Genomic DNA, 17,714 nt, shown 5'->3' with positions numbered 1-17,714 from the left:
TCCCCCCAACAAACTACCAACGTTAAAATTCCAATGATCAAACACCAAGAATGAAGAGGGAAAGGAATTAACGTTACTAAAATTAAACGCCATCTCTCTCTTACCTTTCCCCACCCTCTCTTTTCCCACCCTGTGCCTGGCTTCTTCCTAAGGCAGGGAGACTCTTCTCTGCCTTAGACAAATCGTTCTCTATTTTCCTCCTCCTCCTCCTCTCTTCTCCTTCTCCTGTATTCTAATTTATATACTATGGCATTTCAAGACTTCGATCTCATCACCGAGAAAAGAAAAAATGATAGGAAACAAAAGCTCAAGCGCAGAATCGCCATTGGCGCAGTTTGCACCATCGTCATCATTGGTCTAATAGGAGCAGCCGCTTTCGTAATCGTGAGCAATAATAATGAAGAAGAAAGCGAACTCAATGACCATAACAAGAAATCCCCACCATCTTCCTCCAAGGGTAGCCCCAACAGCAACTCCAACCAGATTTCTGTAGCAGAGAAACTCGTGAAGACCATTTGCGATATCACCGACTACAAGGACAAATGCGAGACAAGTCTTGACAAGGAAGTGAAAAAGGATCCTAAAATCGCACAACCCAGAGATGTCCTCAAGCTTGCCATCGGCGTTGCTGCGGACGAGCTCAATAAGGCCCTAAATAAAACCAAGGACCTCAACTTTCTAACCGATAAAGAGAAAGGGGCTTACGAAGATTGCAAGAAGCTTTTGGATCGCGCAAAAGACGATCTCGGGAATTCATCCTCACATGTTGGATCCATTGACATGAACAAGCTCGCGTTATCCTCTTCGGATTTGAATAGTTGGCTAAGTGCAGTTATCTCGTTCCAGGGAGCTTGCCTCGATGGGTTTTCTGAAGGGAAACTGAAGACAGAAATGCAGAGTGCTTTTCAGGATTCAATGGAGTATGTTAGCAATTCTCTTGCCATTCTATCGCAGTTAGGCTCCGTGGTTTCTTCAGCGCTAAAGGAAGGTGCTAACCGTCACTTGCTGTCGACCGATGATAAAGGTCTTCCGGAGTGGATGAACGATGAGGATCGAAGGATGTTGAAGGCCGCAGATGATAAGCCTACCCCTAACGTCACGGTGGCTGGCGATGGCAGTGGAGACTTCAAAACCATCTCCGAAGCCTTGAAAGCCATACCACAAAAATACGATGGGCGGTATATATATCATGCGCATGCTCTTAATTATATATATATTTATATATATATAGCTTATTAATCATGCTAATTATGATTTCAACTTGTTACTTATTTTGATTTCTAACGAAGTTAGAGTTAAATAAAACTGAACTATACGTATCTTGAATTCATGAGTGGGTGCGTGTATGAGTGTGCGAGAGTTGCACTATATTTGTACTATGGTTGCTCATGTAATTAGGCTTCTCATTTGTACTGCGAAATGTAGGTATGTGGTTTATGTTAAAGCAGGAACATATGACGAGACAGTGTTAATAGAAGAGCGAATGGTAAACCTAACCCTTTACGGTGACGGATCACAAAAAAGCATAATCACCGGCAACAAGAACTTCGTAGATGGAGTAAGGACTTTCCAAACCGCATCATTTGGTAAGAGTATTTTAGTTTTTTTCGGACTTAGACAAAAAATGTGTGTTCAATCCAATCCATTATATGGGTTAGTTAATATAAGCCAAATTTGCCTTTGTTTATGACATTACAGCCGTAGAAGCAGATGGATTTCTAGGAAAAGCAATGGGGTTCAGAAACACAGCAGGTCCAGAGAAGCACCAAGCGGTTGCAGCAAGAGTGCAAGGAGATCGTGCGGTGTTTGTCAATTGTCGTTTCGAAGCGTTCCAAGACACTCTCTATGCCCTAGCCCACAGGCAGTTCTACCGGAGCTGTGTGATCTCAGGCACGGTCGACTTCATCTTCGGCGACGCAGCCGCCATCTTCCAGAACTGCATAATGAACATAAGAAAACCCTTAGACAACCAGCAGAACATAGTGACAGCACAAGGCAGAATGGACCCACGAGAAACCACGGCCATCGTTCTGCAAGGCTGCCAGATCAAGGCCGACGACTCACTCGCCCCCATGAAAGACAATTTCAAGAGCTACCTCGGCAGGCCGTGGAAGGAATACTCCAGAACCGTTGTCATGGAATCCGAGATCGATGATATCATAGACCCTGAAGGGTGGATGGAATGGGAAGGTGACTTCGCACTCAGCACTTTGTTCTACGCTGAGTTCAACAATACCGGAGCCGGCGCGAATACTGATAATAGAGTGAAGTGGCCTGGCTACAAAAAAATCAGTAGGGACGAGGCTAGCAACTTCACCGTCGACTCTTTCTTGGCCGGTAATTGGATCTCCGGGATCAACGTACCGGTTCAGCGAGGCTTGTACAACTAAGCGGTAGCTTAATCGGGTGGTGCAGTTCACTGTACTGCGGCGGTGGGGTCTTAGTCTGGTTTTTATGCTGTACGTTCGTACGTGCTCAATCCATCGATCGGAACTGCTAGCAATTATTTGTTGTTTCCCCATTTTGATGAATCATGTGCATATTGTTATGGTTATTGCGATGATGGTTGGGTAAGAAAATTTTGCGTTACATCACCTAAACGTTTCAAGGTAAAGTCAAATAATATACAAACAGTTCTGTTGTTTTTCGTTGAAAAAGTTGAACTATCAAAGCGTCAGTTGTCGTCTCACTCGTGGAAGATGCACACATGGTTAACGAGCATTACAGCAACTCAGTTTTAGCGGGGTTTTTAAGTGCGAAATTTTGTTTCTTTGTAGTTTCGCAAAAAGTTAGAGTGACACGCAATATCTCTAACATATGTCTACTACAATGATATCATATTTAAGCTTTGATTTTTTTTTTTTTTTTGCATCATGTTATTTGCATGGAAATATTGGGGAGAGGGGCTAGCACACCGCTTTGTGGATTTGATGATGATCTGTGCATTTGACTTATTTCGCAAGAGCCTTAGATAAATTTAAATGTCTGTTCGTTTCGCTAGACCGAATACTGTACATGCATGCATGTCAAATGGACGCACGACCCAATTTAATTACAGTAAAACGTTGTTTGGTTATACATATTCTCCTAAAGAAAGTCTATTATATTCAACATATCAGTGGAGGGATGTCATGAGTCGTTGCAGGTGAAGGATGGTAGAATGACCTGGTTTGGAGACATCAATGCTCAAGGCATACTGTATTTTGCAGAGCATGGGAATGAAGGCTGTTACGAGTGCCATGTGGGCAGCCTCACTTGTGAGGTGGAATTTCTAAGTATAAGGGTTCTCCTGCTTAACAGGATAATTTTTTAAGGTGGACTCTTCTTTTATATAATTATGCTTGAAATATTAGTGTCTCGTTGAGAGGCCTCTCCTACAAAGAGAACTATTCGCGGGATAATATTGTTATGAGTCCCGCTCGCATCAAGAATGTCACAAGTGAAATATATTTTATAAGTTTAAAAGGCCTTTTTTATTTATTAAATTAGTCTTTTATTATGAACTTTTTTTAAATTTGTACTCATAGCAACGACCTAGTTCCGGAACAGCCGTGAAGTGGCCTGATATGTTTCATGTTATTGGAGCTGACGAGGCTGTAAAGTTCATTGTTGAATCTTTCATTGCTGGAACTTCATATGGCTTCCTTCCACTGAGCGTCACCATCGCCTCAGGCCTCAACTGATTTCAACGCTATCTATTATAAACTCTTTTATTTCTTGCTTGAGATTCTGTGCGTGTGGCTGTGAGTGTGTGTTTGTTCCTGGCTCCAGTGATAAAAATTAGGCCTAAAAAAGGTGTTCTCGTACGTGTTCCAGCTTTCCATCTATTAGAGAAGTTTGGAAAAGACCAAATCGACTCCCATGTGATTGTGCACTGTTGGGGATTATTTGTCAAGGAAAATGTATTACATATAATAGTTTTATTTTTATTTTTATAATCGTATAATTGTTGACCTCCCTAAAGTTAATTGAGATTTCTGCAGGTCCATGTATAGCAGGACTCGTTAGACCAGCACCGTGGTGCTCAGCATAAAAAAACTGCCGTTTGGCAGTGTTTTTTTTTTTTTTATAGCTTTTTTTAAACCACAAACTCATATAATAATAAACAATAAATATTATAACATTATTATTTTAATATTTAATAAATAAATATTAAGAAAATTGAACTTAAATAGTTTAACTCATTAAATTTTGATTTGAACATTTTAGAAATATACTAAAAAAAATTAGAATTGTAATGATATTTTTTATTTTATTGATTTTGCATAGTTGTCTATCTATGAGAGGTAATATCATTCAAGGCATGGTTGGATATTAAATATAAATACTTTTCTTAATAGAAATTCAAATATTGATTTGTTACAGTATAAGAAATCAGTTCATTTTGCTAGATTTAACTTCAATTTTAAACTCTTCAAATTATTTTTTTTATTTTTTCAGTATAGTTCTGAACTGTTCAAACTAAAATTTTTATTTAAACTATTCAATTTCAATTTTAACTTCTTAATATTTATTTATTTATTAAATATTAAAATAATAATTTTATAATATTTATTTATTATTATTATGATGAGTTTGTGGTTAAAAAAAAATAACGCTGCCAAAATGACAGCGTTTTGATACTGAACACCAAAATCAAATCACATGTATATTATTTAAAAATGAAGAAAAGAATGAAAGCAAGGCTGATTAACGTTTCCGATGCCCAAAAAAAAAAGAAGAAGAAAAAAAGCTTACTAATGAAAAAAATCGCCCTGCTAAATGAAAACAAAGAAAAATTATTTAAGGTCCCACTCAAAATAATTAATTATTCTCAAGCCTATTGTGTTGTCATTTTATTCAGCTTAACTGTTAATGGATTTGGAAATAATTAATTATCCTGAGTTTGTGTTGTCATTCTTCAAAATTTATCTATCAATGGACTTGATAATAATAATAATGATAATGATGATGATGATAATAACATTATTGATAGAAGAGGAAAGGAAATAAACACAAGAAACTAAAAACTAAAACAAACAGCTTAGGGTGGCTCAAATAAAACATAAGTCCGCCCCTCCATTTCGTTTCCGAGGGGATATATTCTCCATGCATTCTGCATTCCGGATGTAGCAGCTCACGTGCCTCTTGAATCTCAGAATAATAATCATGAAGGTCAATGTCGCCTCCGAGGATAATCAATTGTCTTGACTAGTTGTATGTAATTCTCCCAAAATAACAAGCACTGGGTTGGGCCAATTTAGCCGACACTGTGGTGTGGGCAACTTTTGTGGGCTAATGAGCTTGGACCCAAGTGACCTGCACGCTTTCAACAAAACTTCTTCGGTACGCTTTGTTCGAACCGAATGCCAAATGTTTTGGCGCCCGTTGAGCGCCTTTGAAAAGACTGCACTTCGCCGATTCTTCCCTTCATCGACGTCCATTCGATCCTTCTTCGACTGTGCACAGTTCGTGAGCTTCGTCTTCCTCTCCGTCACATTCCTCTGCTTCTCTCTCTAAAGGGCTCAGGAAGAATTTGAATCTTTGCCAGAAATGGAGCAGCAAAGGCACCAAAAGGAAGCCCAACGGGAGGAGGAAGCTGAAGAGTTACAACATGGCCCTTTATCTGTTGAAGAGCTTCAGGTGATCGACACATTCGAAACATATTGAATCTTGGCTCGCTCGCTCTCCCTCCCTCCCTCCCCCCCCCCCCCCCCTCTCTCTGTGAAAAAGAAAATAAATAAGAAGTGAGAATACTTTTGCCCGAATTGGGCACCTCAATTCCCAACTAATAATGATACCCACATGGGAGTCTTGGGCCAATGAGGTGTTCTTGCTAGCAACATTAGGGTTCTTGGTTATCTTTTCTGTTCGTCTGGTCATCTTTATGAGGGCTTTCGAAAAGTCTTTCTTTTTTGGTTTCTAATGTCCGATTTGTTCTAATTTCTTGCTGAAGTCTCAATCAAGTACGTAGATGCCGTTCATGAATCTATTATTGTGGTGGGCTTGACTCTATTGCCTTGATCATAATTGAATAGCCATTCTTCTCTTCATCCAGCCATCGGCTGATGTCAAGAATCATTGTAATGTAAATTTGTTCTCCTCCGATTTGACCGTTTTCCTTTTGACCACAATCTTAGGCATCGGGCATATCTGCTACTGACGTTAAGAAACTTAAAGATGCCGGTCTTTGCACGGTTGAATCTGTGGCTTTCTCTCCTAGAAAGGACCTTCTGCAGATTAAAGGAATCAGTGACGCTAAAGTTGACAAGATCATTGAAGCAGGCATGCATCCTCCAATTGTTTCCTTCGATAACTCCATCCAATATATGCCCTTACATGCTTGTTCTCTCTTGTTTGTTGACAGCTTCTAAATTGGTGCCGTTGGGTTTCACTAGTGCTGCCCAACTTCATTCACAGAGGCTTGCAATTATTCAAATAACATCAGGATCAGAAGAGCTAGACAAGATATTGGAAGGTAGGAGTGAGACCTTTAAAGGCTTAGAAAATTGAATTTATTCATGAGCAGCTTCACTTGTTTGTTGATAAATTCATGTTTTTCATTGTTAATGGATCATGACTTATTGTCTCTTTCTACCAGGAGGGGTAGAGACAGGATCTATAACTGAGCTGTATGGTGAATTTCGATCTGGCAAGACTCAGTTGTGTCATACTCTCTGTGTCACTTGCCAAGTAAGTGGTTTTTCATTTTGGTATTACCTGTCGTGCAAGTGCTTGGTGAAAAGTAGTCTTAACATTGGGAGGACACAGACATTTGCGTCATACTTTTTTTTTTTTTTCCCTCGACTTGAACAAGGGGAAATGAAATATAAAAATGCAAACTAGAGTGTGAAAATTATCAATGTAATTCAGCCATTGCATTGCCTGATTATCATTTGTTTTCTTGACATCTTAGCTGCCACTTGAACAAGGAGGTGCTGTGGGCAAAGCAATGTACATTGATGCAGAGGGTACATTTAGACCACAGCGACTCTTACAAATAGCAGACAGGTATGACATTTTTTTTTAACACGTAATGCCTACTCCATTAAGGTTGCATTCAATGTTTATGTTGCATTGATGCTAAATGATGTAGGTTTGGACTAAATGGAGCTGATGTGTTGGAAAATGTTGCCTATGCTAGAGCATATAACACTGATCATCAATCACGGCTTCTGCTTGAAGCAGCTTCAATGATGGTGGAAACAAGGTTTGGCCTGCAGTGATGTTTTGCTCAATGTATTTACTCGTGTAATCCAAAGTCCAGATTGATTGTCTTTTATTTAACATGTTATGCCAAACTAGGCGGATGTTTTCCATGTGTCGTACTAAGTGAGATGCATTAATCAATATTTTCTTGACCTTTTATGTGTGGTGAGTGAGGAAACTCTTTTCTGTTCTACAATTCGGCATTGGGGAGTCTGGTTTCAAGTTGTGCTCAAATGAGAATAGCCTTTTCAATGTGAGTTTTTTTAATCAAGAAGGCTTGGACTTTTAACCTTGTTTATAGGATGCCAAATTCTTTTTTTTAGATCCAACACAAAATTTACAGGGCTTGAATTAGTGACTGCTGTTGGTATCTAATTGTATGCATTAGTGTAACATGTTATTGCTTTTCTTGATGAATTTCGTTGCTCTCTTCTCCTTTAGAAATTTGGAGAATCCGATCTGAACCCATCCAACTAATTAATTTTGTATGAAAAAACTACCACATGTCAATCTTAAAACTTCAACATGTCTGCTTTCTGCTGTGTCAGAATCAGACTCTTGCTATTTCTTTTGAGTGCATTCTAAATTGCATTTAAGCTTTGATCTTATGCATTCTTGTATCCACAGGTTTGCTCTGGTAATTGTTGATAGTGCTACTGCTCTCTACAGGACAGATTTTAGTGGAAGGGGGGAGCTTTCTGCCCGGCAAATGCATCTGGCAAAGTTCCTTCGAAGCCTTCAAAAGTTAGCAGATGAGGTAACAGTCTACGACTTAGTGCCACTCCAGCCAATCTTATAGTTTAAAATAGAGCAAAGTTCTGGTTTTGGTTGGCAGATAATAGATGGTATTAGCGATTCTTTGCTGGTAACACAGTTACTTTGGTTCCTCGACGTGGCAGACAAATTCTTGAGGCTGATTATATTTGTTCTGTTGTTCCAAGTGTAGTTTGGTGTGGCTGTTGTGATAACAAACCAAGTAGTTTCACAAGTAGATGGTTCTGCAGTCTTTGCTGGACCTCAAATCAAGCCTATTGGTGGCAACATTATGGCGCATGCTACAACGACAAGGTCTGGACTTCAAAATATGAAGTTTTCTTTCCCCCCACATTCCCGATTAAAGTCTTGTTCTCACTTTTGTCTGGAATCTGGATGTTTATTACTTTCACAGGCTACATCTTCGGAAGGGTAGAGGGGAAGAAAGAATTTGTAAAGTAATTAGTTCTCCTTGTTTGGCCGAAGCCGAGGCAAGGTTTCAGATTTCTCCAGAAGGGGTTACTGATGTTAAGGACTGACCCATTTCAGTAGCTTTGAGATTTGATGTTGCTTTTTTGTTCATCATTTCATCCTTTAACTGCAAGTGGGTTTACAATAATAGTATGCAATTATGCTTTTCTTGTTCTGTATAGGGTCCTACAATCCTATCTCGCATTCTTCTGTAGGTTTCGTCCCCCACATCATCTCTTCTGCCCTTTTGTATTCATCGTACTGCTTTATTGATGAATGATGATAAAGCACTGTTGCGATGTAAACTAGAGATCTTTTTATTGAAACTTTTGTGCAGATTATGAAATGCTAAATTATCGTTAAACGCATACGCGGCGCTACGTTAGTCCCCCGCGAGATCCTTGGACTTAGAGCAAATTACAAGGAAGGGTCATATATTTTACTACCTTGCATCCCTGAGATATTTTGTATTCATTAGATCAGTTTTAAAGATATTTGAAAACTTTAAATATGTTCAGTTGAAGGTTAAAAAGTTAACTGGATTTGCCAAATTTTATTCATGTGAGTTTTCTTTCTTTAATTTAATGATGCTTGATCATTAATTTGAGATTCATATCATTAATATGCCAAGCAATATTAAATTTGTATGATTAAAAGAAATTGATAGTCTTGCAAAAAAAAAAAAAATTGGTGAAAGCAAGAAGACATATAGTTTATCTTTTAATTTATACTTTTTGAAATTAGCAACGATTTTATTGATTGTCATGTTAATGGTGGAAGGAGTTTTTTTTGTCAAGAAGTTTGTGAAAAATAGTGGCAAAATCATAAGAGAGATTTATTGATAAATAATTGTTTAATAACTTATATTAAAAAAGATATTTTCCTTAGCATTAATAATTAGATGATTGCTCAACGATTTCAAAACATTAAGACACATAGGGCAATAAGAAGGAATGTACCTACTTTTTGAAAAAAATATTAATTTTTTTAAATTATTAATTTTAAAAATGTTGCATCATTGAATTAGGGTCTTGACAATTGTCACAAGTTAAGTGTGATGTGATTTTTTAACTCTGCCAAAGCCATTGAGAGTTTAAATCCTCTAGATTGAAATCACAAAATGTATTCAGGATGACTAACAAAAGAAAAAGTATTAATATAAAATGTAAAATTCATACTAAAGCATACTTTTATAATTTATAAGTTATTTATGATGTGACTTATTTGAAATTTTATGCAATGCATGGAAAACCTCTTAGGTTTTACTCATAAAATGAAAGGTGACTATTAATGAGATGAAAACTAGCAATAGCATCAAAAATAAGGGCTGAACTTAAAGTTTTTATTTAAATAAAGGTTTGTACTTGAAAAATGAGGCATTTTTAGAGCAACCAAACTTCTAGCCTTAGCTTTGACAAGCATTAAAAGAAGGGTTCAAGCTTGGGCAGCCCTCCAAGCCCTATTCTATTTTTTTCTCTTTTACATTAGAACGTATTATTTGGCAAATAAGAAAAAACTCTAAGCATTCTACCAATCTAAGTTCTTTAGCTCTCTTTATCTCTCTACTTAACCTCTCCCTCTCGCTCTCTCCTTTCCTCCAGCTGTTTCACCTTCCCATCTCGTAGCTTTACACACCCTCTGGCTCTCTTTGTCTCTTGATTCACTTCTCCCTCTCATCTTTTAACATTCTATTGCTTTGATTTTTTAACTTCCTTACTCTCAAGTAATTCATCTTTCAACATTAGCCCTTTTTTTAGGCCATCTATCCAAGATTTTAATTTGATACTTGCCTTTAAGATTTCAATTTAATTTGAAAATTTTGATCTTTACCTTATTTTGTGAAGATTATATTGATATGCCTTGTATATTTTATTTCTAGAACTTTTTCATGTATTCTGATGGCATCAACTAACATTTATTTATACTTTTGAATCTTTTACTTATTTTATAGATGATGTGAGATCTTGATTTAGTTTATATTGAATTTTAGAGTTAAATTATAATATTAAATAGGGAAAATTAATCTTTTAATCCTCAAACTTTTAAGCAACTTGTAACTCAATCCCTTAACTATGACTCGTTGTGACTCAGTCCCTCAACTATGACTCACATATAACTCAATTCCTCAACTTTTAAATTACTTACAAATCAGTTCATTAACTTTTGTTATTTTTTTTCATGTTAGCTTATATCTTACATCAATAAGCAAAAGAAGGGTATTTTAAAATAATATATGAGCATTTTTTTATTCCTCTTATTTGATAAGAAATTTTTTTTAAAAATTTAAAAATAAGGACTGAGTTATAGGTGAATCAAAAGTTAAGAGACTGAGTCGCAGCGAGTTATAATTAAAGGACTGAGTCACAGCGAGTCATAGTTGAGGGATTGAGTTATAAGTGAGTTAAAAGTTGAAAGATTAAAAGATTAATTTTTTCTATTAAATATTATGATGAATTAAATTATTTTCTAGAAGAATAACATTAAATTATAATATTAATTTTTATTTTTATTTTTTCAAAACTAAGCTTCTAGGCTAGGCCTTGAGCCCTTTCAATAAGGGCTGAACCTCAATATTTGGTCAAAATTTACAAATATATTCACTTTTACTTGTACAAGTATTTTAGCCCTATTTAGATTTCACATTTAATTCAAATACAACATGTAATATCATCCCTCCTAAACCTTCATTAATTCCAAAATCTTCATTAACTAAGAGATTGGATTAAGGTAAAAACAACTTTACTAAGTATGCAAGTAAGTTATAAAGTTAGTGTCCCAAGTTTTCAAATACTAAATCTATTTCAAAAGATCTCAATATCACAAATTGGAGCTTAAAATTGTGCGAAAGCATGAGATCACTTTAGGAATTAGTGTATTTTCTTAAGAGTCATAAAATAATACAATTCTGTGATTTTTAAGGGCATGCACCGTGACTCGTCGAACAAGAGCCACTGCTTGTTTACCTTTGTACCATAGGCCACGGATCATGGCACCATGTGCCATGGCACATTGCACGTTTGAAGACAACATATTTCTATTGTCAAAATGATAGCTTCTTAGGCAACTTTTGATATGCCCCATTCCTCCATCCGACGTCCAATTGACATAAACTAAGTGTCTACGAAAAGCTCTTTTCGAGCTCTAACTAATGGCCTTAGTTTCATATCAAATTATTACACATTCAAGATTTTGATACTCTTTTCAAAACTTGCACTTTTACAATATTTGTCACAAAACTAAATGTCCAAATCATTCACCACAAATCAAAAGCCATTAACACCACTTAGACCACATAAAATACACCAAAACTAACATGCATAATGCAGCACATCATATCAAACACTTATAATTCACAATTTCAATCCTCAACCCCTTTAGTTCAGAAACATAGAAGGGAGAGTTCAATTATCTATTTCATTAGATGTTTCATAAACATCAGACAATATGCCTAACTCTTACTTGCATTAGTATTTTGGCCTTATTACAAATATCACATTCCACAACACACTTCATAGGGCCTAAAATACACTCATAACTCATAGAACACATAATGCAATTAAGACACAAAAATGGGTGATTCCTAGTTAGCAATTTCAATCATTATATACACATAAATACTCAAAAATATAGAGGCCTATTAATAGGATCGCAGTCTTATGCATTTGGTTATTTTTTTCTGTCTAATCCTCTTGAGTTATTCCTTATAATATTGAAGATGGGGTGAGTATAACTACTTAATAACTAAAGTCCAATTAACTCATATTAATGTATGCCAATTAATTTAAATGCAAGTGGCTAGTACAATTAAATTGCAATAGCACATTTTCAGGCATAATAGCACACACTCATGAAGTAATTCCTTTCAATAGTTTTCATATAGGAAGAGAATTTGTCACATGATCAATTGACACATATTCACAAAGAATTAAGGTTAAATTCATGATTTTCCTTATTATGGTCATAATACAGACAACTATGTACCTTTTTTCACTATATGCATGATTATACCTTCCTTATATCTTCTTTATTTCTCTGACACAAAATCGTGAGCTAAAATATGTTGGAATAGTCTATGATCTTGGGCTTCCTTAGTCTAAACACGTGTAAGAGGTTACCCAGCCAAGATTTTCCTAACTCACTTGTGAAACATGATTTTTTCTATTTTCTCACACTATGGGGTGTCATTCTCCTTATACTAATTTCCTCATTGAACTAATGGATAGCTAGTTAAGTTCAAGTCCCTCGTTGAATCAGGGGACAGTCCCTCGTTGAACAGGTGGGACAATATGCATATAAACAATCTAGACAAGCCATCAACTTGGATAGAAGCTTTACCATATGGATTTAAGCCTCTACTTCTCTACCTAGGCAAACTCCCGTCCCTTAAAATCATATAATGCATAGATATGCAATCTTTCGAGGCATGCAATTACTGAATGTCAAGCATGCACAATCACATCATCGTCACATCTCATACATAAAAATCACATTGACTCATATAATTCAATCATTGAACTCCTCATACTCATCGAACTCTTGAACTTTACTTTTCATTGAACTCCTTGTATTCATCGAACTTCTCAAATTTACTTTTCATTGAACTATGCAATTATCAATTCATTAAACTTAGAAATTCCCATTTCCTTGAATTATTCACAATTAAGTCATTAAACTCACTATCATTTTGTATCATTAAACTCCAAGGAATTTCATTCATAGAACTTCACTAGGCATATTTCATAAAATTTACATACCACATAACATTAAGATTTGCAAAATCTTGATAGTGGATTTCTCAAGTATTTTCTACCACACTTGCATTTCATTTTCTTTTATACATTTTAATGATCAATTATAAATCAATATACTAATTAAACAATAAAAGCACAATACATAATTTTTTCAATTACCTCAAACTTTTGAGAGGTCAAAGATTTTACCCCTTAAACACTCACCCCCAAAGCTTCCGAGAAGCTTGAATGGTGCCAAAGATAGTCATTTTACAAACATTTTCAATGCAGCACAATAATATTCACATTTAGGCTAATTTTTACTACTAACTCAACACTTTTTTATGCTCAAGATTCATTCTCTACTCATATAAAAATACCCATAAAGTTTCTTAGCTTTCTTTAACTCTCATTAATATTATTGAGCTCTTTAATGGTCATTAATGGGACCATATTGTCCCTAATTAACATATTTATTAGAATTTCACATATTAATTGCTTCTTAACTACCAGTCATTATAAACCCATAAATACCAAGTTTTATTAGCTCAATCTACTTTCATTAACTCTATTTAAGTCAATGGGTTTAAACTCATAGCCTCTATGAATTGAAAATCAACATTATCAATCAAACTTTAACTTTTAATACTAAGAAAATGGAAGAAGGTAGAAAGATTTGAGTGTTGAAAGTTTACCTTTAATATTTTATAGCTCCAAAGTACTCCCAAAGGTTGATTTGCTCAGGTCCTAGAATTGCTCTTTCTATTTCTCTTTGCCTCTTCTTTGTTTCTTTTTTCCGTTGCATTAGTTTCGTGATTTTATTATAGCAGAAAAGTGTCCATGTGCAGTTGTGGACGCACAATACACCATGGCACATGTCATAGATAGCATCCCTCCAGGCATGTCAAGACACACATATTGCAGTGGCACTTGGCACATCACCTTGCCGTTCAATTTTTCTTTCTCTTTTCATTCCCAGGTGACGTAACTTTCTTTAGATTCACATTTAGGGCTAAAATTAAAACCAAACACGCTTGTTAGGCTTCTTTGGCCACACACCTTGCTAATATACTTGATTAATCTAATTGGGTTTAATTAATATAGTTTAAAATCGAGGATGTTACACAACCTAGGGCCCAATATACACAAATTAGATCAAGAGTCAAATAATGCAAGTAAGCAAAAACATGAAATCTCCTAGTTGGCATTATCAAGATAAATTATACACATAAACTCTTAAATAAATGAGGCCTACAAATTTAACATAAAAATCCTAAGCCTTTGACTGTTTCCCTCGGCTTGCCTTGATGAGCTATTTTCTGTAATATTAAAGAGAGAGGAATGTGTACAACCACTTAGTAATTAAGGTCAATCTAACATATATAGTTGTATATCAATTAATTATAAATGCAAATGATAATTAATAACTTCACAAATATTATGTGCACATATTTTGAATATAGCCTTAGCTACAAAACTAACAACCTTGTAATCAGGTATAAACATATATCATCACATAATTTTAAAATACACATTATGGTGTCACAATAATAACAACCATGCATCTCTAATAGAAAACATGTCGGACCACAAAAATAATAACCATCTGGCTGAAAATAGAATGCATAATTAATGCCAACCTTATATCCTCTTGATATCTCTAACATGAAATCAGTGGCTATATCCTCAACCTTGACTAACCCAACCTTCTACTTATAAGGAGCTACTGGGTTAAGGTAAACCTACTTACTTGTGATCCATGGTTTCCCCCAATACTAACAATCATGAGGTGTCGTATTCCTAATCTAGCCTCCTCATGAACCAATAGAAATTAGTTAGGTTCGAGTCCCTTGAAAAATAAGTGAGATAGTCCCTAATCAACTATGAGACAATGGCTACCTCCTGATTCTAATGGTAAGCCGCCACTAACACATGGGTTTAATACAACTACTCCTCCTCTTATAGGAGAACTCCCGCCTAAATGATAATGCCATGCACAAATTGACAATTTACATGCCATTCAATAACATTAATCACATCACATCATATTTACACAATTTTCTTTCTCCATTATACTCCATATGCCAAATATTACATATTCATCATTTTCATAATAACATGCTCTCAATCATTATCATTAATCACATATGTATAAACATGCATATTATTCTTAATAATCCAACACACATAATCCATCACACTGCTAAAATTTGCATTAATGAGTCTTCAATTACTTAACAAGTTCTAAACAATTTAATTTAACAAATAATTAACAAACAACTATACAAACTAGATTCTCTTCCAGTTACCTCAAACTTTTGAGAGGTTAAAAGTTTACCCCTCAATAAAAGTTCTTCACAGGCTATACCAAAGTTTGAATAGTGCATAAGATGATCGATCTATAATTAATCATACCAATCATCATTAAAATCATCATAAACACTCTTCCAACTTCCATTATTCAATACTTTAATTCCTTAAAATTCTAATCTCTTGCACTTAAGCATAACCATTAGGTTTATTAACTTTCATTAATTTCATTTACCTTCCATTAACTTAAATAATCACTAATATAACACCTAACAATTCAAAATCACACTTTGAAAGTCTAGAGTTCGTCCAAAATAGATGACTCAAGCTTACAAGCGTGCAAAAACTTTTAACCTAAATGTAAAATACTTAAATAATTTTCATTTGTCCCATTTAGACTAATGGGTTAACCCACATCCAAAAATCATCATCTCCCAACCTTAAATCTTACTTTCAAAATGTGTAGAGAGAAGAAAAAGAGATAAGGAAGGCATACTTAGGTGAAACCAAGCTCGAAACACCTCTAAAATTCTCAAAAGTTGATGTCCTAGTAGAGAACATACTCTGTTAGTTGTACCCTCTCTATTTTCTAGTCTCTACCACTGGCTTGGACTGTTTTTGAGTTTTTTTAAAAAACTAGTTCAGGAAATTATGCTGCAGCATAATGCATAGTGAGTTGAAAATCTAATTTTTCGCTACAATTTGAGCTTGAGTGACTCAATTTACTTCCGGATCCAATCCAAAGGCTAAAGCCAAACCCAATAGCAGTCTCTAACTATTTTCAAATTTAATTATACTTAAATTTATATAATTACCCTTTATTAGATTAATAAATCATGAAATTTTTTTTAAGATGTTACATTGAAGTTATTGGTCCTGGTCATGGTGGGATCTAATAGTTACATCTCGATTGCAGGGGGCTATCTAGTTTTGGTCGACACCAGCAGTCCCATCTTGGTAGTTGCCATGAGGTCCTGTCTTAATCGATGTTGGCGGTTCAGTCATGGTGAAAGTCGAACGTGGGATCCTAGTCGATGCTAGTAGTCCAGTCTTGTTGGAAGTTGATTGTGTGATCCTGATTGTCACCTACGTTTCAATCTCAGTCGTTGCTGGCAGTTCGGTCTCAGTAAAAGTTGGCCATTCGATCCTACTTGATGTTGGCAGTTTGGTCCCGATGGAATTCTTCTGTCTAGTCTCAGTTGGTGCTGGTCGTCCGATCTTGGTTGCAATTCGGTCCTGGTTGTCACCAGAAACCTTGTCCTTTTCGACACTGCTAATGGGCCAATCAAATTACAAAGAAATTGAGGTAAGATTTAAAATAATATGTGTTTAAAAAGGATTTTAAGTTAAAACTTGGATTTGAATTTGATTGAGTTTAGGTCAAATCTAAATTCATATATTTTTAATCATCCAACAATGGATTTAGCCCAAATCAAAATCCCTATGCATCTAAACATGGTATCAAACTTATCATGATCATTTGGAATGAGTTGTGCCACTGATCTTGCATAAACAACAATTAGAGCATAAAACCATATTTTTCTTAAACTCATAAGCACAAACAAATTACTCTTTTTTTTTTTGGCTAAAGTTGATGTGTTTTAAAACTAAGACATATCAAAAGAAGTGGTTATTCAAAAAAAATTTATTTGTAAAATTAGACAATAAACCCCATGCTTCGTGCCAAAACACTTGCAAAGAGTATAAATATAAGGACTACACTTAGAAATATAAAATTTTGTATATTTTATAGGAGGAATTATACGTAGTCCAACCAATACAATTAAATATTATAAAGTTTATTGATAATTTAACATAAAAAAATGACAAATTATGTTATTATTTTTCTTTACTTAATTGTCAATGGATCTTGTAGTATTCAAATATATTGTAGGAGATTTCAAAGTAATTTTCCTTATTTCATATTATGTTTTGATCAAATAGCTATGTATAATTAACACCTTTTAATTTTAACGGTATTTTTTTATTATGCAATATTAATATTTAACTGAATTGAAAGAATCCGGAAAATAATACTAACCTAAAAACTGATTTTCAGGTTCTTCAATGACATCCTGCCAATAATTTGTCTAATTTTGTTTTGGATAGTGGAATTTAAATTTGGGCGTTCTTGCATTTCATTCATGAACTAAACAAATAAACATATCAGGTCGAACCCACCAGTTACGACATTCGTTCACGTCGGATAAGTAGAAAAGTAAAAGGCCAAATGCGAATCAAGGAAACGGTGGACGTATTTAG

At 35.1% G+C, this 17,714-nt stretch overlaps 2 protein-coding genes across 3 annotated transcripts; both read left to right on the top strand.

Annotated features, from left to right (window-relative positions):
- Positions 1-68: 68 nt before the first annotated feature.
- LOC129307676 (putative pectinesterase/pectinesterase inhibitor 45) lies at positions 69-2,657 on the top strand. The gene is made up of 3 exons (XM_054948533.1): positions 69-1,178; positions 1,426-1,586; positions 1,699-2,657. Exons 1-3 carry the CDS (start codon positions 247-249, stop codon positions 2,388-2,390), a joined length of 1,785 nt encoding a protein of 594 aa, XP_054804508.1. The 5' UTR covers positions 69-246; the 3' UTR covers positions 2,391-2,657.
- Positions 2,658-5,357: 2,700 nt separating this feature from the next.
- On the top strand, positions 5,358-8,717 carry LOC129309890 (DNA repair protein RAD51 homolog). Of its 2 annotated transcripts, none has more exons than XM_054951640.1 (9): positions 5,358-5,622; positions 6,120-6,264; positions 6,347-6,457; positions 6,581-6,672; positions 6,896-6,990; positions 7,076-7,189; positions 7,858-7,945; positions 8,135-8,256; positions 8,357-8,717. In XM_054951640.1, the coding sequence occupies exons 1-9, from the start codon at positions 5,533-5,535 to the stop codon at positions 8,478-8,480; spliced, it is 981 nt and encodes a 326-aa protein (XP_054807615.1). In that variant the 5' UTR covers positions 5,358-5,532; the 3' UTR covers positions 8,481-8,717. The 2 variants fall into 2 exon arrangements, with proteins under 2 accessions (XP_054807615.1, XP_054807614.1); XM_054951639.1 differs by having other exon boundaries at positions 7,816-7,945.
- Positions 8,718-17,714: the final 8,997 nt, after the last annotated feature.

This window comes from Prosopis cineraria, unplaced genomic scaffold (assembly GCF_029017545.1).
Source record: "Prosopis cineraria cultivar Desert tree isolate PC_DT_omini unplaced genomic scaffold, ASM2901754v1 PC4, whole genome shotgun sequence".
NCBI classification, from domain to species: Eukaryota; Viridiplantae; Streptophyta; class Magnoliopsida; order Fabales; family Fabaceae; genus Prosopis; species Prosopis cineraria.
This window is presented reverse-complemented; position numbering and strand designations above follow the sequence as displayed.